Source organism: Apiospora hydei (genome assembly GCF_038363865.1).
Source record: "Apiospora hydei strain CBS 114990 chromosome Unknown utg000009l_segment0_segment0, whole genome shotgun sequence".
Taxonomy (NCBI): domain Eukaryota; kingdom Fungi; phylum Ascomycota; class Sordariomycetes; order Amphisphaeriales; family Apiosporaceae; genus Apiospora; species Apiospora hydei.
In genome coordinates this window covers 5,857,939-5,880,789 of record NW_027117368.1, presented here as the reverse complement: position 1 = coordinate 5,880,789, position 22,851 = coordinate 5,857,939, and the positions used below count along the sequence as shown (strand labels likewise).

The 22,851-nt window shown below is 56.9% G+C and overlaps 9 protein-coding genes across 9 annotated transcripts; 4 read left to right on the top strand and 5 right to left on the bottom strand.

The window, feature by feature from the left end:
* Positions 1 to 673: 673 nt before the first annotated feature.
* Positions 674 to 1,960, bottom strand: PG997_013662 (uncharacterized protein; the record flags this gene model as incomplete). The annotated part of the gene is made up of 3 exons (XM_066817976.1): positions 674 to 778; positions 852 to 1,739; positions 1,841 to 1,960. Coding segments are annotated over 3 exons (1,113 nt in total), but the record flags the coding sequence as incomplete, so codon positions are not given.
* Positions 1,961 to 3,767: 1,807 nt separating this feature from the next.
* On the bottom strand, positions 3,768 to 5,687 carry PG997_013661 (uncharacterized protein; the record flags this gene model as incomplete). The annotated part of the gene is made up of 1 exon (XM_066817975.1): positions 3,768 to 5,687. One exon carries the CDS (start codon positions 5,685 to 5,687, stop codon positions 3,768 to 3,770), a length of 1,920 nt encoding a protein of 639 aa, XP_066663667.1.
* A 2,243-nt stretch (positions 5,688 to 7,930) lies between these two features.
* On the top strand, positions 7,931 to 9,082 carry PG997_013660 (uncharacterized protein; the record flags this gene model as incomplete). Its single annotated transcript, XM_066817974.1, has 3 exons — positions 7,931 to 8,194; positions 8,276 to 8,643; positions 8,722 to 9,082. 3 exons carry the CDS (start codon positions 7,931 to 7,933, stop codon positions 9,080 to 9,082), a joined length of 993 nt encoding a protein of 330 aa, XP_066663666.1.
* Positions 9,083 to 10,834: 1,752 nt separating this feature from the next.
* Positions 10,835 to 14,495, top strand: PG997_013659 (NRPS-like enzyme; the record flags this gene model as incomplete). The annotated part of the gene is made up of 6 exons (XM_066817973.1): positions 10,835 to 11,229; positions 11,280 to 11,819; positions 11,906 to 12,059; positions 12,113 to 13,057; positions 13,117 to 13,144; positions 13,183 to 14,495. The coding sequence occupies 6 exons, from the start codon at positions 10,835 to 10,837 to the stop codon at positions 14,493 to 14,495; spliced, it is 3,375 nt and encodes a 1,124-aa protein (XP_066663665.1).
* A 1,317-nt stretch (positions 14,496 to 15,812) lies between these two features.
* Positions 15,813 to 16,246, top strand: PG997_013658 (uncharacterized protein; the record flags this gene model as incomplete). Its single annotated transcript, XM_066817972.1, has 3 exons — positions 15,813 to 15,941; positions 16,008 to 16,106; positions 16,196 to 16,246. The coding sequence occupies 3 exons, from the start codon at positions 15,813 to 15,815 to the stop codon at positions 16,244 to 16,246; spliced, it is 279 nt and encodes a 92-aa protein (XP_066663664.1).
* A 306-nt stretch (positions 16,247 to 16,552) lies between these two features.
* Positions 16,553 to 18,598, bottom strand: PG997_013657 (uncharacterized protein; the record flags this gene model as incomplete). The annotated part of the gene is made up of 3 exons (XM_066817971.1): positions 16,553 to 17,278; positions 17,477 to 18,112; positions 18,371 to 18,598. The coding sequence occupies 3 exons, from the start codon at positions 18,596 to 18,598 to the stop codon at positions 16,553 to 16,555; spliced, it is 1,590 nt and encodes a 529-aa protein (XP_066663663.1).
* A 560-nt stretch (positions 18,599 to 19,158) lies between these two features.
* PG997_013656 (uncharacterized protein) lies at positions 19,159 to 20,031 on the bottom strand (the record flags this gene model as incomplete). Its single annotated transcript, XM_066817970.1, has 3 exons — positions 19,159 to 19,408; positions 19,695 to 19,738; positions 19,780 to 20,031. The coding sequence occupies 3 exons, from the start codon at positions 20,029 to 20,031 to the stop codon at positions 19,159 to 19,161; spliced, it is 546 nt and encodes a 181-aa protein (XP_066663662.1).
* Positions 20,032 to 20,609: 578 nt separating this feature from the next.
* Positions 20,610 to 20,844, bottom strand: PG997_013655 (uncharacterized protein; the record flags this gene model as incomplete). The annotated part of the gene is given in 2 exon segments (XM_066817969.1): positions 20,610 to 20,787; positions 20,801 to 20,844. 2 exon segments carry the CDS (start codon positions 20,842 to 20,844, stop codon positions 20,610 to 20,612), a joined length of 222 nt encoding a protein of 73 aa, XP_066663661.1.
* Positions 20,845 to 21,095: 251 nt separating this feature from the next.
* PG997_013654 (uncharacterized protein) lies at positions 21,096 to 22,594 on the top strand (the record flags this gene model as incomplete). The annotated part of the gene is made up of 3 exons (XM_066817968.1): positions 21,096 to 21,201; positions 21,302 to 21,380; positions 21,460 to 22,594. 3 exons carry the CDS (start codon positions 21,096 to 21,098, stop codon positions 22,592 to 22,594), a joined length of 1,320 nt encoding a protein of 439 aa, XP_066663660.1.
* Positions 22,595 to 22,851: the final 257 nt, after the last annotated feature.

The following is a 22,851-nucleotide window of genomic DNA, read 5'->3' as shown; positions in this document are numbered from 1 at the left end:
GTTGCTTTGGGCCTTGGCGGAGGCAAGGCTTTAACAGACGTAGACGTAAAAGAGCCGCAACAAAGTAGGAGACGAAGAGAGTGTCGTTTAGGAATGTCAACTGGTGAGAGAGCTTTCATCGTCCACGAAGAATATGAAAGTAAGTGCAGTCCAGACCGAACTCCGATGGTCCTTATTTACTTTGGACTTTCAGGGCCACTCTTGACTCATATTTTGAATAACTGATTATCGCTATGCACATAAGCTAGGCTTGAATATCCCATAATCGAAGCTAGATAGAACTGCGTCGTGGGGCGCCAGACTTTGGTGGACCAATCATATAAGGGGCATGACAGCACCCGGATACTGCGCAGGGATGCTGACGCGTGCAGGATACGTCTTCTTCGCAATCATCTGCAAGCTTGTTCTAGTTCAAACCCTTATCCATAGAAATTGTTCTTATGGGAGACAGAATTTGACTGTCGCAAGTCGCCGATCAAGAAGTATTTGTTCTCCTTCGTCTCACTCTCCACAGTTCAACCAGGAAGAAACTTGCTAGTATGTACGACATCCCCGCGAACGTCTGCACGTAGAGATACGACCGTTTCCCAAAATTAGGTCTTCTGAGTGCCAGAGCTATCACTTCCGCAACTGGGAAACCTGTTTAGTCCAACATTCCAATAGCACGGGGGGGTCACAGCTTACATAGACACGGCGGCACGACGGTGATCCACACCACGCTCAGGAAAGCGGGCAGCTCCTTCAAGCCGACAATCTCGGCAGCGAGGGTGCCAATGACCTACCTGAATTTCAGCAAAATGTAAAATAAAAAGAGCAATACTTGCAAGGAACAAGACTTGTTCAGAACTTACCGCCCAAAATATGCCCAAGATAGCACCGCTAATCGTCGCGAAGACCCCAAGGACAGGATAACTGGTAAACGGTAGCCAAAGCCCAAAGACCAACACGCCACATGCAAAGGTCAGAACCCCCGCGACTTCGATCCTGCCGTATTGGTCGCTAGCGAACCCAATTAGTGGACGCCCCAATGCGGCCCCCAAATTCAGCAGCGCCGGGATCACAGCCGCGTCCTGATCGGACCGTCCTATCGCCTTGGCGTAGTCGGAGAGCGAGAACATCAACGTAATATACCCAAACATGAGCAGGAAGCTCCAACCCAGCAGCAGCCGGGCTTCGTACGAGGCGCGGACGAGGTCGAAGTTGAACACACCGCTCCCACACCGAGCAGGCGGTCCGATTTCCCCGTTCCGCGAGCGCACCAGCAGCGTCGCGACAAGGTTCACGACCAAGACGACCGCGGCCGTGGTCCGGAGCGCCCAAGCGTATCCGATGCGGTCCAGCATCGCCTGGGTCGCGAAGCAGACCACCAGCCCCCCGGCGCCGGACCCGGCCGCGCAGAGGCCATTGGCGAGGCTGCGCCGGCGATCGAACCACTGCGGGACGACGGCCGTGGCCGGGATGTAGATCAGACCAATGCCGAGGCCGACGCAGAGACCCTGCGACAGGTAGAGGTGCCACACCCTGTGTGCGAACGAGGCGGCGACGAAGCCCGCGGGCAGGAGCGCGACGCCGGCGATCATGGGGGCGCGGTCGCCGTGGCGGCGGGCTAGGAGCGCGGCGAGGGGCGCGACGAGGAGGGCGAAGGCGAAGTTGAAGCCGCCGATGAAGGCGTAGTCCAGGGGCCGGGCTTCGCTGAAGAGGCCGTGGGAGAGGTAGTGGCTTAGGTAGACGCTGTAGGACTGGAAGTAGCAATAAACGTATCAGCCAAAGGATCTCTTGTTCTTGTAGTGGGTGTCTAAATACGAATGAAATGAATGAAGGGGTGGTGGGAGGGTCTAACCGTTGCGATTCCCCAAGTGAAGCCGTTAATAAGGAACTGAGCCGCCACACATATCCAACCATATCCGCCATCGGGGGTGGCATGGATGGTCGTGTCACTACAGTCGTTGCTACGCCATCTCTATCTTCAAGTTGTAACGACGAAGGCGTGGTAGAAGATCCGTTCAAATCTTCGCAAGCCATGCTCTGAAAAATATCGAGTGAAACGAATAGGTATCTAGCAGAAAGAAATGGGAGTGTCTGTGGTCACCTGAGGATGTAACTTTGATTTTGGCCACTATTGCTCCCCACAACAAGACGAGAAATGACGTGGAGTTGAATTTCCGGTACTGTCACCGGAAGTGCGTGATTGGTCAGAGTATGCTGTCTTTTCTCATAGATACTTACATACCACAAAGTCATTCAATGCATCGCCAACAAGGGTAGGGTTATGCTCCTTTGTCGATACACATTGCACGGTTTATCTATTGTATTCACTTCCCATATATAGAATGAAAGCTGTATTCTGGCTGTGGTCTGGGTGTCCTCGACCTGGGGTTTCTATTCGGTAGTCTATAATTATTTAAAGGCATACACCGATCACTCCTGCTTTCTGGCTACAAATCAGTTCCACCGAAAGATTCATCGAACCCTCCAGGCTCACCAGTGCCGCATTGGTCGCTTTGCTAATCATTCATCAAGCCACTTGTTAGCTTTTATCCCTTCGTTGTTTCAAGTACGATTGCTATGCTTACCTTCGCCTCGAAGCCGAAAGCATCCTTGATGTCGCACAGATCGTGTAGCCACTCGTTGAGATCCAAGATCTGTACTGTGTCACCATTGGAAGAGGGGATGGCAGTCGCTGGGTTAACTCCCTCTGACGACGAATGCCGCAACTCCGTTATACTCTTACTGGCGGTGACTTGTGTCGTGCTTCCCCTGTTCAGCTTCTCAGGCAATTAGTCGAACGAATCGCTGAAGAATTATGCGAGGGGGTTTGTTTACTTTGGGTTGAGATGAGGCTTCTTCAGTCACTGCCGTCTGCGTTTTCAATGACGAAACAGCAGTTTGGATAGCGTCATGGTCCATTCCACGGTCGATGAGTAGTTTCCTGAGAAGCTCGTTCTCTTCTTGCACTCTTCGGGCCTCTCTCTGCATCTCCACCGTGGCTTGCGCGCCAAGTCTCACACACTCATTCCATCGACCCTCCAAATCCCGGATGTACGCCTGTCTCCGAGCGCGAGAATTGCGCTGGTTCCGGCGCAGTCTCGCTCTCTGGTGCATATCATGTCAGGATACAGTCGACTTCTGGCGATAAGGGGTAAACCTGGATCATACCTCGAGAGTCTTTGGGCTGCTAGGGGCTTCGGCCTGGCCAACACGGCACGAAACGGGCGCTTCCCAGGATGCATTCTACTCGGTGCGCAAGGTCGAGCTGAATGTGAAAGATGTTAGGGGGTACAGTGACAATATGTCCCGGGACTACTGGTGATGTATCTAGGCGAATCATATGCTTGAGGCGGTCGTCGGAGTTGACGGAACCACTGGCTCGGCTTTGGGTAGCATGTAGGTATCTAACGAAGTGTATGCGACTAACAGCTGACGATTTCCCGCATATGGATGAGCCAATCAGAGGTTCTCAGTGACAATACTGTAAGGCAATGAATATCTGGGGTAGGTTTCGCCATGGTCCACTTTGGTTTGGCTTACATCATCAACAAACTTGACTACATTTGCTTCGTTTTGTTGAATCGGTGTCGTAAGGCGATCTGGCAATTTATGTTCATGATGAGACAACCCAGCAGGATGGATGCCTCTCATCTTTCGATACGTACATATGGATGAAGAATCGTCTTTGTAGCCCGCCATCCAATCCCGCTGATTCTCTGACGCTAGGAGAATACGACATGATGCCACAAAGAATAAAAATGCAAAAAATACGAAAGGGTTCACAGGTGGCTTGCGACCTTCACCGGCCCAAGAAAGCGCCGGGGCACCGGCACATGCACCGCCCTCAAGAATTCAGCAAACCCCTTGCCCAAGCAGTCCAACCGCGCCGAGCTGCTGACCCCGCATCCCAGCGCACCGTAGACCACGAAGTGCACGGCGCGGATCTGGGGGAACTCGACCCGCTCAACGTAGTATGAGCCGTCGTGCCAGTCCTCGCCCATCATCTGCTTGATCCGGTCCCGCGTCAGGAAGCTGCGGAGCCACTGCCACATCTCCTCGTTGTGGTTGAGGCGAGCGCGCGGCGTGAAGCCCACATTGACATTCGCGCCCTTGTCACCGGATCGGGCCAGGGCCACGTCGCCCAGCGGGACCAATGTTGTTGACCCGAAGGTATCGAGAGATTGAGGAGCAACTGGGTCGTAGTTGAGTCTCGGCGCTAGGGGCTCCGTGATCTGGGGCGCGGCAACCTCTATCTTCCGCGCAGCTGCAGGCGTAGCGCCATCGCTGACGTCTAGGAAGTTGACACTTTCGCGGAGTCGGTCCTGCCTCACGACGGCCGGAAAGTAGCCCAGGAACGGCACCGGGTTCATGATGAGCCGCCAATCGAGCGTGCCGCCCATACCCGGGAAGTGCTGCATGAAATTATAGGCCCAGGCCGCAAAGACCTTGCGTACCGCATCAGCAGTCGCTGCCTGGACGAAGATACGAAAGTACGTCGTGGCCTTGAGCTGGCTGCGTGGATTCGCCTGCGGCACGCCGACACGCTGGAACTCGAGCACGTCGATCTCGGACTCGCACTTCCACTTCCTGAGCTGGTTCCGCACCTGCGCCTCCAGCATGTCGTACTTCTGCGGCGTCGCGTACCCCACCGCGTTGACCGTGTGCTCGCCCTGGAACCCGCCGCGGTAAAACACGGCGAGCTTGGTCGTCGGGGGCGGCGGGTAGCCTTTCGCGCCCGAGACGCGCACGCGGTCCGCGCCGGCCTGGCGGACCGCGATGTGCGTGAGGTCGGCCTTGACGTCGCTGTTCAGGTACACGTTGCCCTGCAGCTCGTACAGCAGCTGGCACTTGACCGTCTCCGCCGTGACGACGCCGCGCAGCGTCTCGTGCTTCGTGATGACGCACGCGCCGCCCGCGTCGATCTCGGCGATGGGACACCCGATGTCCAGCAGGTCGCGCCCGGCGTCGTACTCGTCGAAGCCCGCGAAGTTGCCGCCCGTCGTGTAGTAGCTGCACTCGATTAGGTGACCGGCCACCAGCGCGCCCGCCAGCCGGTCGAAGTCGTCGTCGGCCCAGCCGTGCCACCACGCCGCGGCGCCCATGACCGGCGACGCATCGGCCACGCGGCCGCAGATGACGATGTCCGCGCCCGCGTCGAGGCCGGCCCGGATGGCGCGGCTGCCGAGGTACGCGTTGGCCGCGACGATCTTCTTGCGGGGGTCGTCGAAGAAACCGGCCGTGCCGTCGGCGAGCTTGACTTCGGGGTTCTCCGCGTCGAGGTGGGGCAGGCGGCCGCGCGCGTCGGGTCGCAGGATCTGCCTGACGTCCGGCAGCAGGTCGTCGCCCTCGACCCACGCGATCTGGAGCTTGGCCGAGAGGCCGAGCCGGCGGGCCTCCTCGGCGCACTGCGCGGCCAGGCCCTTCGGGTTCAGCGCGCCGCCGTTGATGACGATCTTGATGCGGCGCTCGGCGGCTACCTTCAGGGTCTTCTGCAGGCCGTCCCAGGCGCTGGCGACCCAGCCCGGGTGCGTTCCTTCCGCGTAGGCTTCGGCGGCCTGGGCCAGGTTGGCTTCGGCTAGGTAGTCGCCGGTGATGACGTCAATGGGGCCTGACACGGCTTGCTCGTACATAACGTCGCCGGGATCGACAGCGGCGCCGCTGCAGTTGCCTATGCGGATTGGGCGTCGAGGCGAAGCCATGTTGGATGCGTGCTTGGAAGAGGATCCTCTTCGTAGCTCAAGGGGTGTATGATGAGTTTCTGGGTGGGAGGTTGGTTGAGGTGGTCCGTTCAGTAACACAAACCTTAAGCTGGGCCGTTCATGTGGCTGTTTCACAGGAGCACAATTGCTGCCACACTCTTGACTCTCTGATGATACGAAGCGGAAAATCAAAAGATGAGTGGCTTCCATCAACATCGTGGAGTAGCCAACCCCACCCGAGGTTTAAACAAGATAGCTTGGCTTCATGATGCGGGCAAGCAAGGGTTCTCCGCACTGAGATACGTGAACCTCGGTAGGTTTGGGCGCCTCGTTGGAGTCTTGGAGATGCATCATGCACGCCAATTAAGATTTCTGCAACGCTAGCAGAAGCTTTGCGCTTGGAGCTCTCAATGTCTTGAAGTTGTGAGCAACGTCTGATGGGGCTGGTAGTCAAAAGTTAAGAGCTAAGAATACACATCACTATTAACGCAGCTTTACCTCTTCTTGACCAGGCAATAGGGCTAAGAATCAACATTTTTTGGCAGCCAAATGGGGTTAGGATACAGAAACCTGAGACTGGTTTTGTAATATGTGATTGGTTATGTCTTTTTATAGTTCGCAAGCCGGTATTCCTCCTTCTCCCCTCAGCTAAAACGGGTTGAATGTGCATTATCTTCATCCTGACTTACCTGACGACGAAAAAACACGGGGAAGCGGTAAGATATCCCTATGTCAGGCCGCACCAGGCAAATACTGGTCCTGTAACCATGCAATCTCGGCAGTTCGGATTGTGACCGATAACGCAATGCGGGATCGTGGGCAGGCAACAGTGGGCCAGCGTCGTTTCCAAACTTCTGCCACGATGGTTTCACAACGGGAAAGAATCCTCCGTCAAAGCTTAGCAAAAGCTTGGTGGAACGGTTCTTGGCTCGATTTGGCAGCTGTTTGTTAACTCGTTCGTTTGGAGGTGCTAGGGTGTGTTTATAGTATTGCTCTTTGGCCCTGCTCTACTCCTTATCCCTCCTTATCGAATGGCAACAACAGCTGCAATTAATGTAATAAACGCAGTTACCACCAGCCCTTGAAGCATGACCTACCTACTTCATTGATGTAGAAACCCTTCTGTCCATCGTGGAGAACGGGCTGGTTCACCATTCCTGTTACAGAATGCAATTCACTCTGACAGGGGCGCGACAGGGGGTTGGGATGTCACTTGTGGACGATCAGTGGGCCGAACCGCCTGATCGCCACTCCGCCTATCCTGCGCTTTAGAAACCTGCCGCAGATTGGACGATCATGGGGGCAAACGTCAAGATGTTGATTCGCGGGGTAGCCGAAATCCGAGATAGGGCAACGAGGTGAAATGGGCGATAGGCGGCTTGGGCGGATATTCGTCATCATCATCACCCTTGCAAGCCGCTTTGTCTCTTGGATGTGGTGATATGTTTGTTGACAGATTGCTTGTTTTTAGTACCAATGCGTCCACATTTTCACAATTATGATAGTCATACTGAACATCATCTGAGAGCCAATCGGATGACGATGGGGAGCTAGGTAGACTGATCGGCAATTGTTCGTACATTGAAAGGGATTTTCGAATAAGCGAATCCAAGTACGAATTCTTCCTCTGGCGTAGAAGAGGTTGCAAGTTGTCGCCTGTATCGCTTAGAAAATTACTTTCCACATAAATATTTCAGCGTTACATGCATAAAGAAGTTCTGAGCCCTGATACTACATGATGAGGCTAGCCGAATCAGAGTATGATCGCTTGAACTCCAGGGCAGAAGACCTCGAGAGTGCAACATGGGCTCCACGGCCGCATGGTCCGCTCGGTATGGGATATTCAGGTCCCTATGCAGCTTGTAAGGGAGTGCCCAAGCGGTGGACCACCGGTCACAGCATCTCGATGCCTATCACCATTATCACCCCCTGCCTCCCACTTTTCGTGGCAGAAATGGGGGCTCAGGCACGGGAGTGCTAACCTAATCGATCCCGCATCGCGTCAAAGTGCTAAGCTTTCAGGGGGCGAGATCCCGATCGGGGATTTATACACTGGATCAGTGCGAACAGGCAGGCCTGCTCGTGACCACAGATCGTGACGGTGGACCTCCTGGCGCGGACGCTGCGGAAAGAGAAAAAGGGAAAAGGAGCCAGAGTCGATTCTGAAGAGTGACTTTCGTCGACAACATACTCACGGGCGTGCGACCGATCTATCAACCGACTGACCAAGCCAACCCTCCACCATGACGAACGCAGAAGAGGTCCACAAGCAGCACCTGACCGTCGGCATCATGACGACGTGCCTGGCGCTGGCGACCGCCTCCTTCGCCCTCCGGATCTACGCGCGCCTCAGCACGGCGGCCAAGATATGGTACGACGATTGGTGGATGTCCGTGGTCATGGTCATCAGCATCGCCATGAGCACGAGTATATTTCTCGGTCTCGCGTACGGATCGGGGATACACCAGCAGTATCTGGCGGAGGAAACGGTGCAATCTTTCAAGATGGTAAATAACCCGATGCTTCGTACATCCGTATCAACTATTTCGCTCAGTAAAGACTAACATTGCTGCACCCTCCTCGCACAGAACCTCTACGTCTACATGATCCTCTGGTCCTTCGGCGTCTTCGCCGTCAAAGTCGGCATCCTGCTCTTCTACTGGCGCGTCTTCACGATCCAGTACTTCCGCCGCAGCGTCCTGGCCGTCGGCGTGCTATCGACCGCGATCCTGCTGGTCAACTTCTTCACCTTCACGTTCCAGTGCTGGCCCATCGCGCGCTTCTGGGACGAGTCCATCGCGGAGGGCGGCTGCATCGCCCAGACCGAGTTCTACCTCGCGTCCGCCATCATCAACGTCGTCGGGGACGTGGTCGTGCTGGTCTTGCCGCTGCCCGTGGTGTGGAGCTTGCACGTCGCAGAACAGGAAGTGGTCGCTGAGCTTCCTGTTCCTACTCGGTGCATTGTATGTCATATCATTTACCCCTTTCTTATAAGACCCCAGTAACATGAGCTAATGCATAACCCTTTCCATAGTGTATGCGTCGCAAGCATCTTCCGCATCCTCGCCGTACAGGAGATCAACCCCAAAGACTTCACCTTCACCAACGTCGGCGGCGGGCTCTGGAGCACCGTCGAGGTGGAGGTGGGCTTCATCTGCGCGAACCTGCCCTCGATCCGGCCGCTCGTCTTTCGATGTCTGGGTTACCGCACCGGCGCCACCAGCAGTGGCGAAAACGACTACAGCACGCCCGCCGCGGGGCGGTACTACGCCAAGAGCGGCCTCGGCGCCAGCCGAAGCGGCGGTGGCGGCGGCGCTTTCAAGACCATTGGGAGCAAGTCGTTTACTACTACTACGGGCGGCAGCATCAGCAAGCCGTTTCGCGACTCCGGATGAGGAGGCACTGACCGGGTCACGCGAAGCGCTAAGGACGGGGATCAGCAGCCCAGGGGAGGCGTCTGGCCAAGCCATCGGTCTCTCGGATATCCATGTCAAGACGCACATTGGCATCTCGGTGGAGTCGCAGAGCAGTGGCCCCTATTCTCTCGAAAGGAGCCACAGTGTTGAGATCTCATCACCAAAGGACTCGGAAGGGTCGTGATGGGTTGTATTTTTGAAGTCGCTCATAGCGTGTTCGGGCTTTACGCAAAGCCCATAATTCTTTGTGTAGATTCTTCTCCTTACTTTAGATACCAACAATCCCCTTTGTAAAGACCACAAATACCCAAGCGAAGTCATGTCATTACCTGTTAAGCTTTCACCCCTAGTTTTCGAGTGTTGCGATGAGTTTTGATCGTTTTCCAATTGACCTTCACTAAACAGAGCTACAAAGTGTTTTTGGGCATGGCCAATCAAGCCACTGAAGAAGGGATGTAACGGAGCGGCGTTACACGAGCAAGCCCTAGGGTCTTGGTGGCTGATTGCCCCTTACATGGTAGCTTTCCAGCGCTGAAAGGGCTCTAGCACCTGACCTCACACGGCTTCAAGTTACGGGCTCCTTGCATTGGCAGGTAAAGCAACCTATCTACTGTTTTCCCCTTCAAAGGGATGTGATCACTCGACCACGACATCCCAGCATCCCAGAGACACCACAATGGCGAAGTGACATTAATCATATGCCAATCACTGAAATGCGTACTACTACGTATAAGCACTGTGCAGAACGGACACTCGGCAATGCCAGACAGTGGGGTTTGGCTCCAGTCCAAGTGTAACGTTCCCCGACTTGCAGATTTGCATCAGCGGCCGGAGCATTGTAAGCATCGTATCGTCCCGAGTCGAACACAAGCAAAAGCTTGTTTCATCTTGACATCTGACATCTCACATATTTACCAGAATCGGTCACACTAGAAGTACTCAATTGTCGAGATAAGACGCCAAGAAAGGACGGCCTGTCTGCTTCAATCCGGACCAATGGCCATGAAGCGTCTCCGTTTAGCAGCCCTTACCCGGAGTGTAGTCGTACAAGTACGGCTGACCACAGGTCCTCATTTCTACCTGGCCCGATTGCCGGGCTCGTACGCACGTACCATAATGAAAAGCATACATGCAGCCAAATTGGCAGGTCGGGGGCCATGAGTGAGTTGTCCAGAAGAAGGGAGATATGACGCAATGGCAAGCCTGCCGGGCCGCATCTGGATGTCGCATTGGTCGACGGAGCGACTCTTATCACCCGGTGGCCAGAGAGGGGGGCAAGACTCCATGACCGTGCATGCATATCCCATCCCTTCCTCAAAAGACAACATCATCCACCGCGTCCCGCCATCCAATCATCTCACGAGAACCAGCCTACCGACACTTCAATGCATGCACAGTATATGACCGTAAATATATATGCATCCTTGGATGCGACCCTAGACCCAACATCTGGGCTCTTTCCTATGTGATGCAAGGGATATTAGGTGTGCCCTCGCGCAAATGCTATACTTAGAACTAGCACCACGCAGGGCGAAGAAAACCAAGATGGGCTGCATGTACCCCCTTCTCGAGGCATATGAAACTCGTGGCTCGCTTCTTTCCTGCTCTTGACGTGGTCATATCTGACCTTTCGTTCCCATTTCTCGTACTGGCGCAAGCCCAATTTCTTCTCGGTTCTTGCCAATCAACTCAAACATTGTAAAGAATTTCCTTTACGCTGAGACGAGCAGCATGGCAACCATATCAGCCGAGCTCGTCGAGGCACGCATCAAGGAGTACGGCAGGCTGTGGACCATTGACGACCTCATTCGGATACGAGCACAAGATGAAGTTCAAGCCCCAATCCTTGGCTACCCGAGATACGACAACAAGCCTACCGACTATGAATACTTCACAGGGAAGGATCTCGATCGAATGGTTGACGAGACGTGCCACCTGCTGGTGCGAGCCGGACTGAGGATAAACTCCTTCAAGGCAGTGGCTCTGTTCGCTCAGTCGGACCTCTCCTTTGTGGTCACCCTTTTCGCCCTCTTCAGATTGGGATGCAAGGCGTTGGTCATGTCGATCCGCCTGGGAGAACCTGCGTGTCTGAATCTACTGACAACCACGGAATGCGACACCATTCTGTACGGCTCCACAGCCCGCATCACGGCAGCCATTGCCGACTTGAAGAAAGCAAATCTGAGCCTCCGTTTTATGCCAGTTGCGGTCAGAGAAGAGTTCGACAGACCAGACCAACCACCCCTGAGCCCTTTATCCGCCCGATCGCCGACAAGGAGTCCGAGCACATCCGGGTCTCGCTAATCATGCACTCGTCGGGATCCACGGGCCTGCCCAAGCCGCTTTTCCTCTCGCACCGGAGCATCATCACCACCTTGCCGACGGGTACGGGTCTCCGGGCCTTCAACGCGCTGCCGTGGTACCACGTCCACGGCCTGTTCACCTCGCTCATGGCCATGTGGATGCGGCAGCCGGCGCATTTGTTCAACGCCCACCTACCCCTAACGGCGGAGAACCTCATCTTGGCCCTGAAAGAAGCGAGGCCGGAGATCTGCCACTGCGTGCCGTACACCCTTAAGCTGATGGCCGAGCGGGAGGACGGTATCGAGGTGCTTAGGCGGTGCAAGTACGTCACCTCGGCCGGGGCACGAACGCCGGATGAGCTCGGAAATCGTGTCGTCAAGGCGGGGGTGAAATTCGGGGTCATATACGGGATGTAAGTTGCCTGCCTTCTCTTGGTCACAAGGCCCAAGCTACCCGCCCGCTTTGCTCCGGACTGCTTCGTTAAGCTAACCTTGTCAGGACCGAGGTGGGCCACGCAGGCGACTCCATCTACCGCGAGCCCGGCGACGACACCTGGGACTACGTGCGGCCCTACCCGAGCCTGCGACCGCACATAATCTTCAAGCTGCGGAATGGCGGCGGGACTGGCGGCGAGACTGGCGGCGGCAAAGCGGTGACACCGACGTCTACGAAGCGGTGTACCTCAACTCGCACCCGGCGCTCGAGATGTCCAACTCGGACAACCCGCCCGGCTCCTTCCACTCCAGGGACCTCTGGACCCCGCACCCGACCCTCCCGGACGCCTGGAAGTACGTCGCGCGCGATGACGACACCGTCACGCTGCTGAGCGGTGAGAAGGTCCTGCCGTTGGGCATCGAGGGCCCGATCCGCGAGAGCCCGCTCGTGCGTGACGCGCTCGTGGTGGGTAATGACCGGCTCGCGCCGGGCTTGCTGGTATTTCGTGCCGCCGCCACCGCTAATGTTCCCGCCCTGTCGGAAGCCGAGTTCATCGACGCCATCTGGCCGCACGTGCAGGCCGGCAACCAGCTTGCCGACGAGTTCGCCCGCATCCCGCGCGACATGGTGGTCCCCATCCCCGCCGACGTCGACTACCCGGCCACGGACAAGGGCAACATCATCCGCGGCGCCGCCTACGCCCAGTTCCGGGACTACATAGACGACATGTACGCGGAGAAGAAGAATCCGCCACGGGATCTACGAGCGAACGGGCAGCAGCAGACGACCCCATCGAAAAAGCTTGATATCAAAGAACTGGAGCGGATAATACTGGACCTGCTCCACGACGAGGTGGAGATCCAGATGCCCGACATTTACACCGACTTCTTTGCCGCGGGTGTGGATAGCCTGCGCGCTGCCCAACTCCGGCGTATTTTACTGCAGAATCTTGACCTGGGCAGCAGGCACGACTCCCTGCCGACCAACGCGATATACGACGCCGGCAACGTGGAAAAGCTAGCACAGAAGTTGTACTACTCAATGTCTCTATCAGGAAATGGGCTGGCCAGCAACGGCCAAACAGTCCCTGGTCACGCTACCAGTAATGGAGAGGCCGAGAGCGATCTCGACCTCATGCAGAAGCTCATCGATGAATTCGGTACCTTCGAGAGACGGAAACCGGGGGACCTGCCTAACCCCGAAAAGGAGACAGTGGTAAGTATCCCATTTCAGCCTGCTACTCGCGGCTCAACCGAACTGACCACATCCCATAGATCCTCACCGGCGCCACCGGCGCCCTCGGTGCCCATATCCTGCACCTGCTCCTGCAAGACCCCCAGGTCGACAAGATCTACTGCCTCGTCCGCAGCAGCAGCACCAACTCGGCCAAAGACGCCGCGGATCGGGTCCAGACCTCCCTGCTCGCCCGGCGCCTGTCGACCGCGACCGCGTTCCCAAGCTGCAGCAGAAGCTTGCGGCCCTCACGACCGACGACCTGGGCGCGCCGAACCTAGGCCTGTCCTCGCCCGCCATCTTCGCGACGCTGCAGGCCACCACCACGCTCGTTGTCCACGCCGCCTGGCCCGTCAACTTCAACCTCGGCCTCGCGAGCTTCCGCTCCCAGCTCGCGGGCCTGCGCCGGCTTCTAGGTCTGGCCGCCGACGTGCCCTTCCGCAGGCCCGCGCGCTTCCTGTTCACGAGCAGCGTCGCGGCCGCGTTCCGCATGCCGGACGGGTCGACGGTGCCCGAGGGTCCCCTCGCGGATCTGGCTTACGCCGCGCCGACGGGCTATGCGCGGTCCAAGCTGGTCGGGGAGCGCATCTGCGAACTGGCCGCGGCCGCGGCCGTAAGTAAAGGCAAGGCGGCTCTTTGCGCACCGAATAGCGATGGTGATGGCGATGAGAATGGTGCGGGTTCCTCTCCCCAGCAACACGTCGCCGTGCTCCGCGTCGGCCAGGTCTCGGCCGATACCGAGCACGGGATCTGGAACGAGAAGGAAGCGATCCCGCTACTCGTGCGGACCGGCGCTCAGCTCGGTGCACTGCCGCGGTTCGGGAAGCGGCAGGGACGGTGTCAGTGGATGCCCGCGGACACGGCGGCGCAAGCGGTGCTCGACCTGGCGGCGCGGATGACGAGCGCTCTGAAGCCGCCGCATGGGGTGGCAAAGGGGCCTACTGGGAACGAAGCGGGGATCGAGATAAGCGTAGGCGATGACAGCTGCAGCAACGGGTCGACGGAAGCAAACTTGTCATCGGCGGCGGCCTTGTTCTATAATCTGGTGGCGCCGCATCAATTCTCCTGGAACGACGAGTTCCTGCCCGCAGTGCGGGCGAGCGATCTGCTGCGCTTCGATGAGGTAGACCTACAGGAATGGTTGGCGCGCCTGCGGGCGCGGGCGGTTGATCTTGGGGATGAGGCTGAGGAGCGGTTGCCTGCCGTCAAGCTGGCTGACTACTACGAGAGCTCGTACATGGAGAAGCAGGAGGACAAGGACTCAGAAGAGCGGGAAAGCGGCGCAGGGCCGACTTGGGACGTTGGTAGGGCATGCGCCCACAGCGAAGCATTGCGGACGTGTCCGCAGGTTGTCAAGGCCGGCCTCGTGCCCAAGATGGTGCGGAACTGGCTCGAAGCCGATGGCGTGCTCCCAGAATGACCTGGGGTAAAACGCCATCATGCAGAGTGGTGTTGGCAAACGTTTGGCTATTCGTTGTCACACAACGACAATAAAACATGTAGGACTTTTCGAAATTATGTATACTACAGCAGTTTAAAAACTTCATATATCAGTATCTTCCCAGTTTCGTTGTAGACGCCCACGAAACGCCATGGTATATGAAAAGCGCCTGCAGGGTTCCCCGCAAGATCAAGGTCGGCAGCCAGCTCGTTGTGTCCAGCCCCCGGCCTGAGTGAGTGTTTTCTTATTGGTAAGGTCCGAATCGAACCAGTGGTGCTGGTCATGGGCTGGGCTAGTCCCTCGTGGCGGCAGCTAGGTCTCGCCCTTCCGCGAAAAGAAAAGAAAATTGTATGGTTGGAGTACCATGTCTTGGGTTTGTGCCTCCAGTGCAGCCCCAATGGTCGTTGACTTAACACGAGGCAATGAGATATGTTGCGCCACGCCCTCGCTGTTCAGTGACAGTAGCAACGTATTCAGTCGGCGGTTTCTAAAGTGTGAATAATGGAAACGGTGTTGGTGGGATTGATTGTGGTCCCCCATTGGATACTGGCCCCAGGCCGCCCGACTTGAGAGAGGTGGCGGCTGATTCATTTTGAAACCGGCCGACTTTAATCCCAAGCTCGCTCTCGGTTCCCCAGATTCGTCTGGCAGGTGGCGTACTGGAGAGCTTGGTGTTACGGAAGCAATGCCTACCGCCCGGCCTCGGTGGGATGCACTTCTACAGCTGAAAAAGTCCGTATCGGATTGGACGCCTCCATGTTCAGGTCGAGGCGCTTATGCAGTTGTCAGACGATGGCAATCATCTCTACCGCTTTCGGCCGCATCACCTTATTCTTTCATAGGTGCGTACAGTCCGCATCCGAACCGAACCGTACGTTGGTTGGTCAGACAATACCACGACCTGTCATCAGCCTCAAAATAAGACATCGATACGTTTTCTATGTTCAATGAGCTCGAACGGGAACTTGGCTATGAGCGTTAGATATGTGACCTTGGCACTTTAGTCATACCTTACAACTCCCAAGCACAGAACTCCAAACGACACCAGAACCAAGGCGCCGTATCTCGATGAATTGGCAACATGAGAACACCGAGTAAAGGGCCATCTCTCTATGAAGCGATGCGCTGATCGTACATATAAGGTCGGTTTTTGTCTGACAATCAATGCATTCTTCTCCCCCTTTCTCGTTCAACCTACCAACGCTGCCACCCTCTTCACTCGGAATACATCAACTATTATTGATCTTTCTATTTCTTTGAAAACTCTCGCATAATACCCGATCAATTCATCCCAAAATGCAGTACACCGTCATCACCACCATCTTCTTGGCCACGGCCGCCATTGCCAGTCCCGTCGCGGACCCAGATCCCACTAACCTCGAAGCCCGCGCCAACGGTTGGCCCTGCCCTAATGATAGGACGCAGGTACGGATCTCCCCTCGCTGATCCGGCTACCCCAACAGAAACTGAAAGTGAACAATCTTATCAAAGGTCTGCTGCAACAGCGGCTCCACCTCGAACTGCGTCGTTCAGATGTATGGCGCCACTTGCCTCGGCGACACCTACTGCTGCAAGACCAGCGCCAGCACGGTAAGTTCTCACCAACCATCACCCCATGGTCAAACATGCAAGTACATTAAAGCGGCGTAATTCAGAAGCTGACATCATGAGAATTCCAGGGATCCTTAGTCAATGTTAGGTTCCTCGACTGCACGAAGGCCCTAGTTTGAATAACAGACGTCCAGGCATGGGAGCCTGTCGGGTTTAGCCTGCTGAAGCTTGCGTGTTGTGGTCCAGGCGTTATTATTGGCGCAACTGCTTTCTGGGTTGGGGTTAAAGGTGGGCAAGCAGTTTGTCTATAGTTATGATATAAGGCTTTTCATGGAGGCTTTTCTTCCCACGCGATCAACAATGTAATCGAGTTGAACCTAGCTACTTGGGAAACATATTAAATACGTGTAAAGGGTGATTTAAAGAAAGGGGAAATTCGAATCCGTCGATGCCTACCCACTGTGACCACCCCAAACCGTCGTTCCTCAAACCACATCGCAGCCACCATACGCTTTCCGCCCTTCCGATTCCTCCCGCATCTTCGTCTCTTCCTTAACTTCGCGCGCCCCTCGTCGCGATGCCCATTGATTGCAGATACATCCGGCGATCGGGGCCGCCATGTAGAATAAAAAGAAGCCGGCGAAGACGGCTAGAGGTTTAGGAGTGACCTGCTTCAGCTCCTCCGAAGCCCCTGGCCACTTCCAAATCACAAAGCCCCCGGCCATCAGGTCAAGTACGAAGAGGGCGGCCAAAATATCCCTTAGCATACGACACAGGCGCCGCTTTTCCTTGATGATTTTTGTGTTGCTGTCGCCGTTGTCGTCGTCGCAGTCATCGCTCGGCCCGAGTAGTGGTAGGAGCGTTTCTTTCTCCTCCGTTCCGGTCTCTCCCTTGCGGAGGCACGCGACTGTAGGCTTCTTCTTGTGCCCGAACAGCCAATTCTTGGGTTTGAATATCAGGGTTGACACGCTCGCTGCGGCGGCTACTACGCCCAAATGCGCCAGAGTGAACCACCTCAGTGGCCACGGAGCGCCTGGCCAGCACCAGAGCACGATGGCGCCGGACACCAGCATAAACACGATCGCCTCGCCTACTGAAAGCTCGTATAGGCCATCATCTACCTCCTCGTAACGCTTCTTTTCATCGTCACAGTCGTTGTTGACAGGCTCGGTTCTCAGCAACACCTCCTTGCCCCTCTGCTGGCTCGTTCTCTACAACGGGCTTATATTTCGAGAATAACGGTACGACTATGTGTCGAGCGATAGTCGAGACCACGAAGAGTGAGCAGAGCAGAGCAGTCCACCCCATGGGTGCTAGCAGGACCCATCGCAGCGCCCACGGCGTCTTATCCCAAGAGCAAAGGATGATGGTCCACAATTGCAGACTGCACAACGAGCCGAAGACGATACCCCGGCTATCTCCTTTTTCGTCGGGGTGGTCCTAATCCTAACTGGTGGTATGTTGTTACACTGGCCACGACGGTGTCTGTTGTCTTCTTCGTCCTGGTCTCCATCGCCGACTTCGTTGACAATCTCGGACAGGTCCGCCGGAAAGAAGTCATTGTCGTCGGGCAGGAGCTTCAGTTCTCCAACAGGGAACTCGGAAATCCGCTTGTAAAAGCCGTCGAGCTCGACCTGCTGCTTCAGTTCGCCGTACGCGTACCGCGGCGCGACGGCCGAGTCGGGCACGCGGTCTTGCGCGAACTGCGCGAGGAACCCCATGAAGCTCTCGAAGGTGACCTTCTTCCCCTCCTCCTCGGCGGTATCGGACGACGCGAACGCGAGGGCCGCCGCAGGAGTGACCGCCTTGCACGGGATCAAGTTCGTGATCGGCCCGTCTATCGCGAGTCGGAAGTCGTCCTCGTCCCGGACCAGCGAACACCAGGTCCGCATGAAGCCCCGCGCCGACGCGTAGGTCGCCTCGTCGCCGGCGGCGGCGAGCCAGGCCCAGAAGGCGGGGGACATCATGTAGGGCGGGATGCGCTGGAGGTAGAGGACGGCGCCGAAGAATATTTGGTGGTGGCATGTGCTGAGATGGACGTTCGGCTGGTCTCTTGTCATGATGTGGCGGATGTCTTGCGTGCTGTGCGTGTGGGGGCGTTGCACCCCAGACAAGGGCCGCGGCCAAAGCAGTGGCCGCAACCCAACTTCCTTGCATTACAGCTAGACACCCGGTGGTAAACGCTGAGAGGGGCGACGGTCTGGCTGTTGGGCTCCGATGGCTGTATTGGGTAGCTGGGTTAGCCGACAGTCGCTCAATGGGCGAGTGTGGGATGGTATTTGTTGTTTCGGCAAGGTACTTACAAAGCTCACATCCCTACGTTGCAGCTCCTGTAGACTAGAGACGCGGTGCTTCCGTCGAACGTAATCCAAGAAGTCGCTGTCCGACAACGAGGCCCATGGACGCGTCGACTGTCCATTTACCATACTGAAAAACTCAGCATGATCTTCATAGGAATGCAAGGGGAATTTTGTCTTGCTAAAGTCGAAGTCGGACGTAGCATCGGATGATTCCATGCCCTCGTCGGCCATTTCCTACGGGGTTGTATTCATAATGGGCATCTTCGTTCCAAGTCGAGCGAACTTTGGAAGAGGAAAAAGAGAAAGTGATTTAGTTACGAGCGAATCCATATAAAAATACCGAAAGCCCTTCTTAGAGAACCACTGCGGTTTGTTGGTTGTTGGCATGTGCCTTTGGGCCATTGTTCGGGTTGCATTGCCGTGGAAAACGCGTAAACGTGCTTCGTACTGCGCCAACAGCCTTGATGAACCCTTTTCCACGGCCATCCCAACTTTATTCAGGCGCCGAGATACTGACTACGTGGGAGAACATACCTAGGTGACCAACGAAACCGTTTGGGTCCAGCCTAGCGAGATCATACGCATGGAAGGTACACAGTACAGAGCCGTTTGCGCGATGAGCAACCACATGGGCTAGGAAATAAAGCCAATCGGAGCAAAATTCAACATGTATATACATTTTTCTCTTTATTTATACATTACTTATTACTAAGATTCCATCAACTCCAAATACCCCCTCACCTCACCCCTGAGTAATACTCGAATTCCTTTTCTTGCAAGACCTGGCACTCTTAGGTCCTGAGCTCCCCGTAGACGATGCCGAAGCCGAGGTGCCGGAAGAAGACGAGGTCGGTGTTGCGCCAGCACTCGCACTGTAACTCTTCGAAGCGCAACTGTCCGAGAACGCGGTCACCGTCATGGTGGACACAGGGAAGAGGTCGCAAGTCGTCGAGTAGTAGCGGCTCGTAATCAACGTCGCGGTCGTGGTCACAGGCAAGCAAGTCGACGCCGCCGCCGCCGCGTCCGTTTCCGTGACCGTCACTGGCAGGCAGGCCGACGACGACGATGCCGACGCCGCGTCAGTTGCCGTGACCGTCACGGTGAAGGTCACTGCCGGCTCTGGAGAAGAAGAAGGGGTGGAGAACGAGCTGGCCGTCAGCAGCGTCAGGGTGGAGGTCACGGGCTCACAAGTGGCCAGTCCAGTCGTCGAGGGCACGCAGGAGCTGCGGCTCGAGTCCGAGACGGTTCCGGCCTGAAGAAGCAATTGGGCATTAGTGGCTAAAACAAGGTGACAGTGGAAAATGGAAAAAAGGAAAGATGAACTTACCGGACAGGCCATGCAGCTAGAGCTCCCAGCAAAGGATATCGTACCTGCCGGGCACGGCAAGCACGCATTGTTCAGGCTAGCAAACGTGCCAGGCGCACAAGGCTCGCAGCTCGTCGCGCCCGCGACCAGCGTCCCGTCCCCGGCCACCACCTGGCCCGCCGAGACGGACCCGACGGGGCACGTTAAGCAGACCGTGAGCGCGGGCACGGGCGCGAACGTGCCGGCCGAGCAGGGCAGACACGCCGCCGCGCCGGCCGAGTAGAACGACCCGGGCGCACAGGGCACGCAGCCGCTCCCGTCCGGCGAGACGAGGTAGCCCGGCGAGCAGCTTTGGCATTGGGTGCTGCCCAGAGCGGCGTACAGGCCGTCCGGGCACGGGACGCAGGCGCCGCCCGTCATGGCGTCGGAGTAGGTGCCGGCCGTGCACGGGAGGCACTCGTACCCGTCATCGCCCAGGCTGCTGCCGGCGGGACACGTGGCGCAGAGGCCGGTGTTGCCGTCCGGGTAGAAGTTGATAGGGGGCATTGAGCGACGCAGGTTCGCGTACCGGGGTTGAAGAACAAGGAAGGGTCGCCGCACGGCCAGACTCGAGCCGGTCCGGTCGAAGGGCGGGACGACATCGAGACCAAGGAACGAAGATTGGCTGGTATTCCGCGATTCTATGACTGGAAGAGGAATTGGACGTCTGAGGGAGCGGCGGCACTCTTGGCAACTCTTGGAGAATAAAAAATGGGGAGGAAAGGTCCCATGGGGGATGGCATCAACAGAGGAATACATATTGTCGATTGGAAGGGATCAAAAAAGACTAAGCGGAATGCCAATTTCCACCAGCTGAGGCTTTCAGCAGTAAGTAGGTATGTAGCCTGCTGCGCTGATTAGTTGCATGGTTTTGGGGGAGCTGAAGAGTGGATAGAATCATCCGGCGCCTTGGATAGTGCCCAGGCCCGGCGAAAGGACGACGACCCCAGCTCCCAGTTCCATGCTCAGGTACCGGGTCGTTTCCGGGATCCGCCAGGTACAATCGCAGTTAGTCGACCCCCTGCCCCCCGCGAGAGGGAGCTTAGCGCCGTCTCGTTTCTCGCTATGGTCCGGGCTAGAGCACGTACTATTTGCTTCTCGCCTCAGCCTTAAAATGGTCAGCGTCGACCATCCTGGTTAAGATATGCACGAAAGGCTCGACCAGTCCTTTTTCGCAATAAGCGGGTGGTGGTGATGTCCAAGATAGTATAGAGGCCTTGCTGAAAAAATGCATGCCAGGGGTTGGTTATATGGAGACCCGCCATAGTCACACAGCTGAGAGTATATAGAGAAGGGCATCGTCGGCATGTCTCGCACTCGGGAGATTTGGAAGGTTCAGGTGTCACTCTTTTACATTCCTCCCCCACTCTCGTTAAATAAGCCATGAAGAGCTCGACGATCGTTACTGTGGCTTCGGCCTGCTTGCTGCAGACCGCCGCCGCCACCTCCGCTCCGAAAGGCTGCTGTCGCAGCAACCAATGTTTGAAAGGTGAGATAAGCCCAGTTCGACAAGATGAGAGAGAGACCGAGGACGACGTAGAAACATGGGATGAAATCATATGTGCTGATACGAAACCGCTCACGCATAGCTATCGGCTCGCCCCTCAACAATGGAGTCGCTGACTGCTCGGCAAACCTTGTGGTCACGGTAACGGTGGCGCCCTCCAGGTAAGCAAGAACAGCCCAGCCCCAGCCAGCATGTACGGACCTTGGAGAGTGCTCACACGTACCTTGTCCTATGATACAGCGCCGTGACCACCACGGAGACTGCCACCCAGACCGGCGTCGACACGGCCCTGTTCACCGAGACCGTCACCGAGACGGCCGCGACCGAGACCCTCCTCTTCACCACCGACGCCACCGTCACCGCCGCGACGCAGACCAACACCGTCGACGAGACCGTCACGGTGCTCGTCACCTCCACTGACCTCCAGACCGCGCCGACCCCCACGACCACGACCTTGGTCTACTCCAAAGACGACCCCACCATCTTCCGGAAGAAGCGCCTGGCCACCGTCACGTCGCTCGCCGGCAGCGTCGTCAGCGCCCTGCCCGACTACGTCTCGGCCGTCTGCCCCTCGTGGGACAAGTACACATCCGCCTGCCGCTGCGCCGGCGTCGAGCCCGTGACCGTCACCGTCGCCGCCGGCGCCGCGCCCACCGTGACCGAGACCGTCTCGACGTCCGTGGTCGGGAGCACGCTGTCGCGCACCGACGTCGAGACCGCGCCCGCGACCGCCACGACCGAGGCGACGCGGACCGAGACCGTCACGGAGACGCCCACGCCCTCCACCGCCACCGAGGTCACCACGGCGACGTCGACGACCGTGGCGCAGGCGACCGCCACACCCTCGGCGGTCGTGGTCCCGCAGAACTGCCGGCCGACCGGGCCCTGGTTCCGCGGCCAGACCTACTCCCTCAGCACGCAGAGCGAGGGCCCCAAGTACATGTACACGGTGGACACCTCTTCGGACTCGTCCTCGATCTCGTGGGCCCAGTTCTCCACCATCCCGTCCGGGCCCGAGTATCAGTCGCAGCAGTGGGTGCTCGACGACCAGGGCCAGCTGCAGCAGTTCAACCCCGCCGCGGGCGCCTCCGAGGTCCAGGTCGCCTACGTCGACGGGGGCTTGGCCCAGGGGCCGGCTGACACCGTCCCGGTCGCAATGATGAAGCTCAACGGCGCACAATTCCTCACCTTCATAGGCGCCATCGCCCGTGTCCAGGGGTGCGTCAGTCCCGGCACCAACGCGCTCACTCTCCGCGACATGATTGGCGCGAGGTCCAACATCTTGCAGTGCGGTACCGCCATGGTCCTTTCAAGGGGCGATGGCAGCGATTTCTACCCCGGCGGCTGCACTCCCGTTACCATGGAAGCCCACTGATGTCAAGAAAGCAAGATGTTGAGAGGTTCAGTTGTATGTACGGAAGCGTGCTGACGAAACGTAAAAGGGGGGTAGAGAATTTGAAATCAATGCTTTGGCCTTATTACCGTTTAAACATTCCGTATCTTCGAGTTTAATATATATAGAACATGCCTTTTTTCACTTCTATTCCCTTCAATACTAACTTGAGCCTGGTTTCAAGCTCACGCATACTCGTCAGGCCTGGTCTCGTCGATGTTTGCAGGGTATATTAGCCG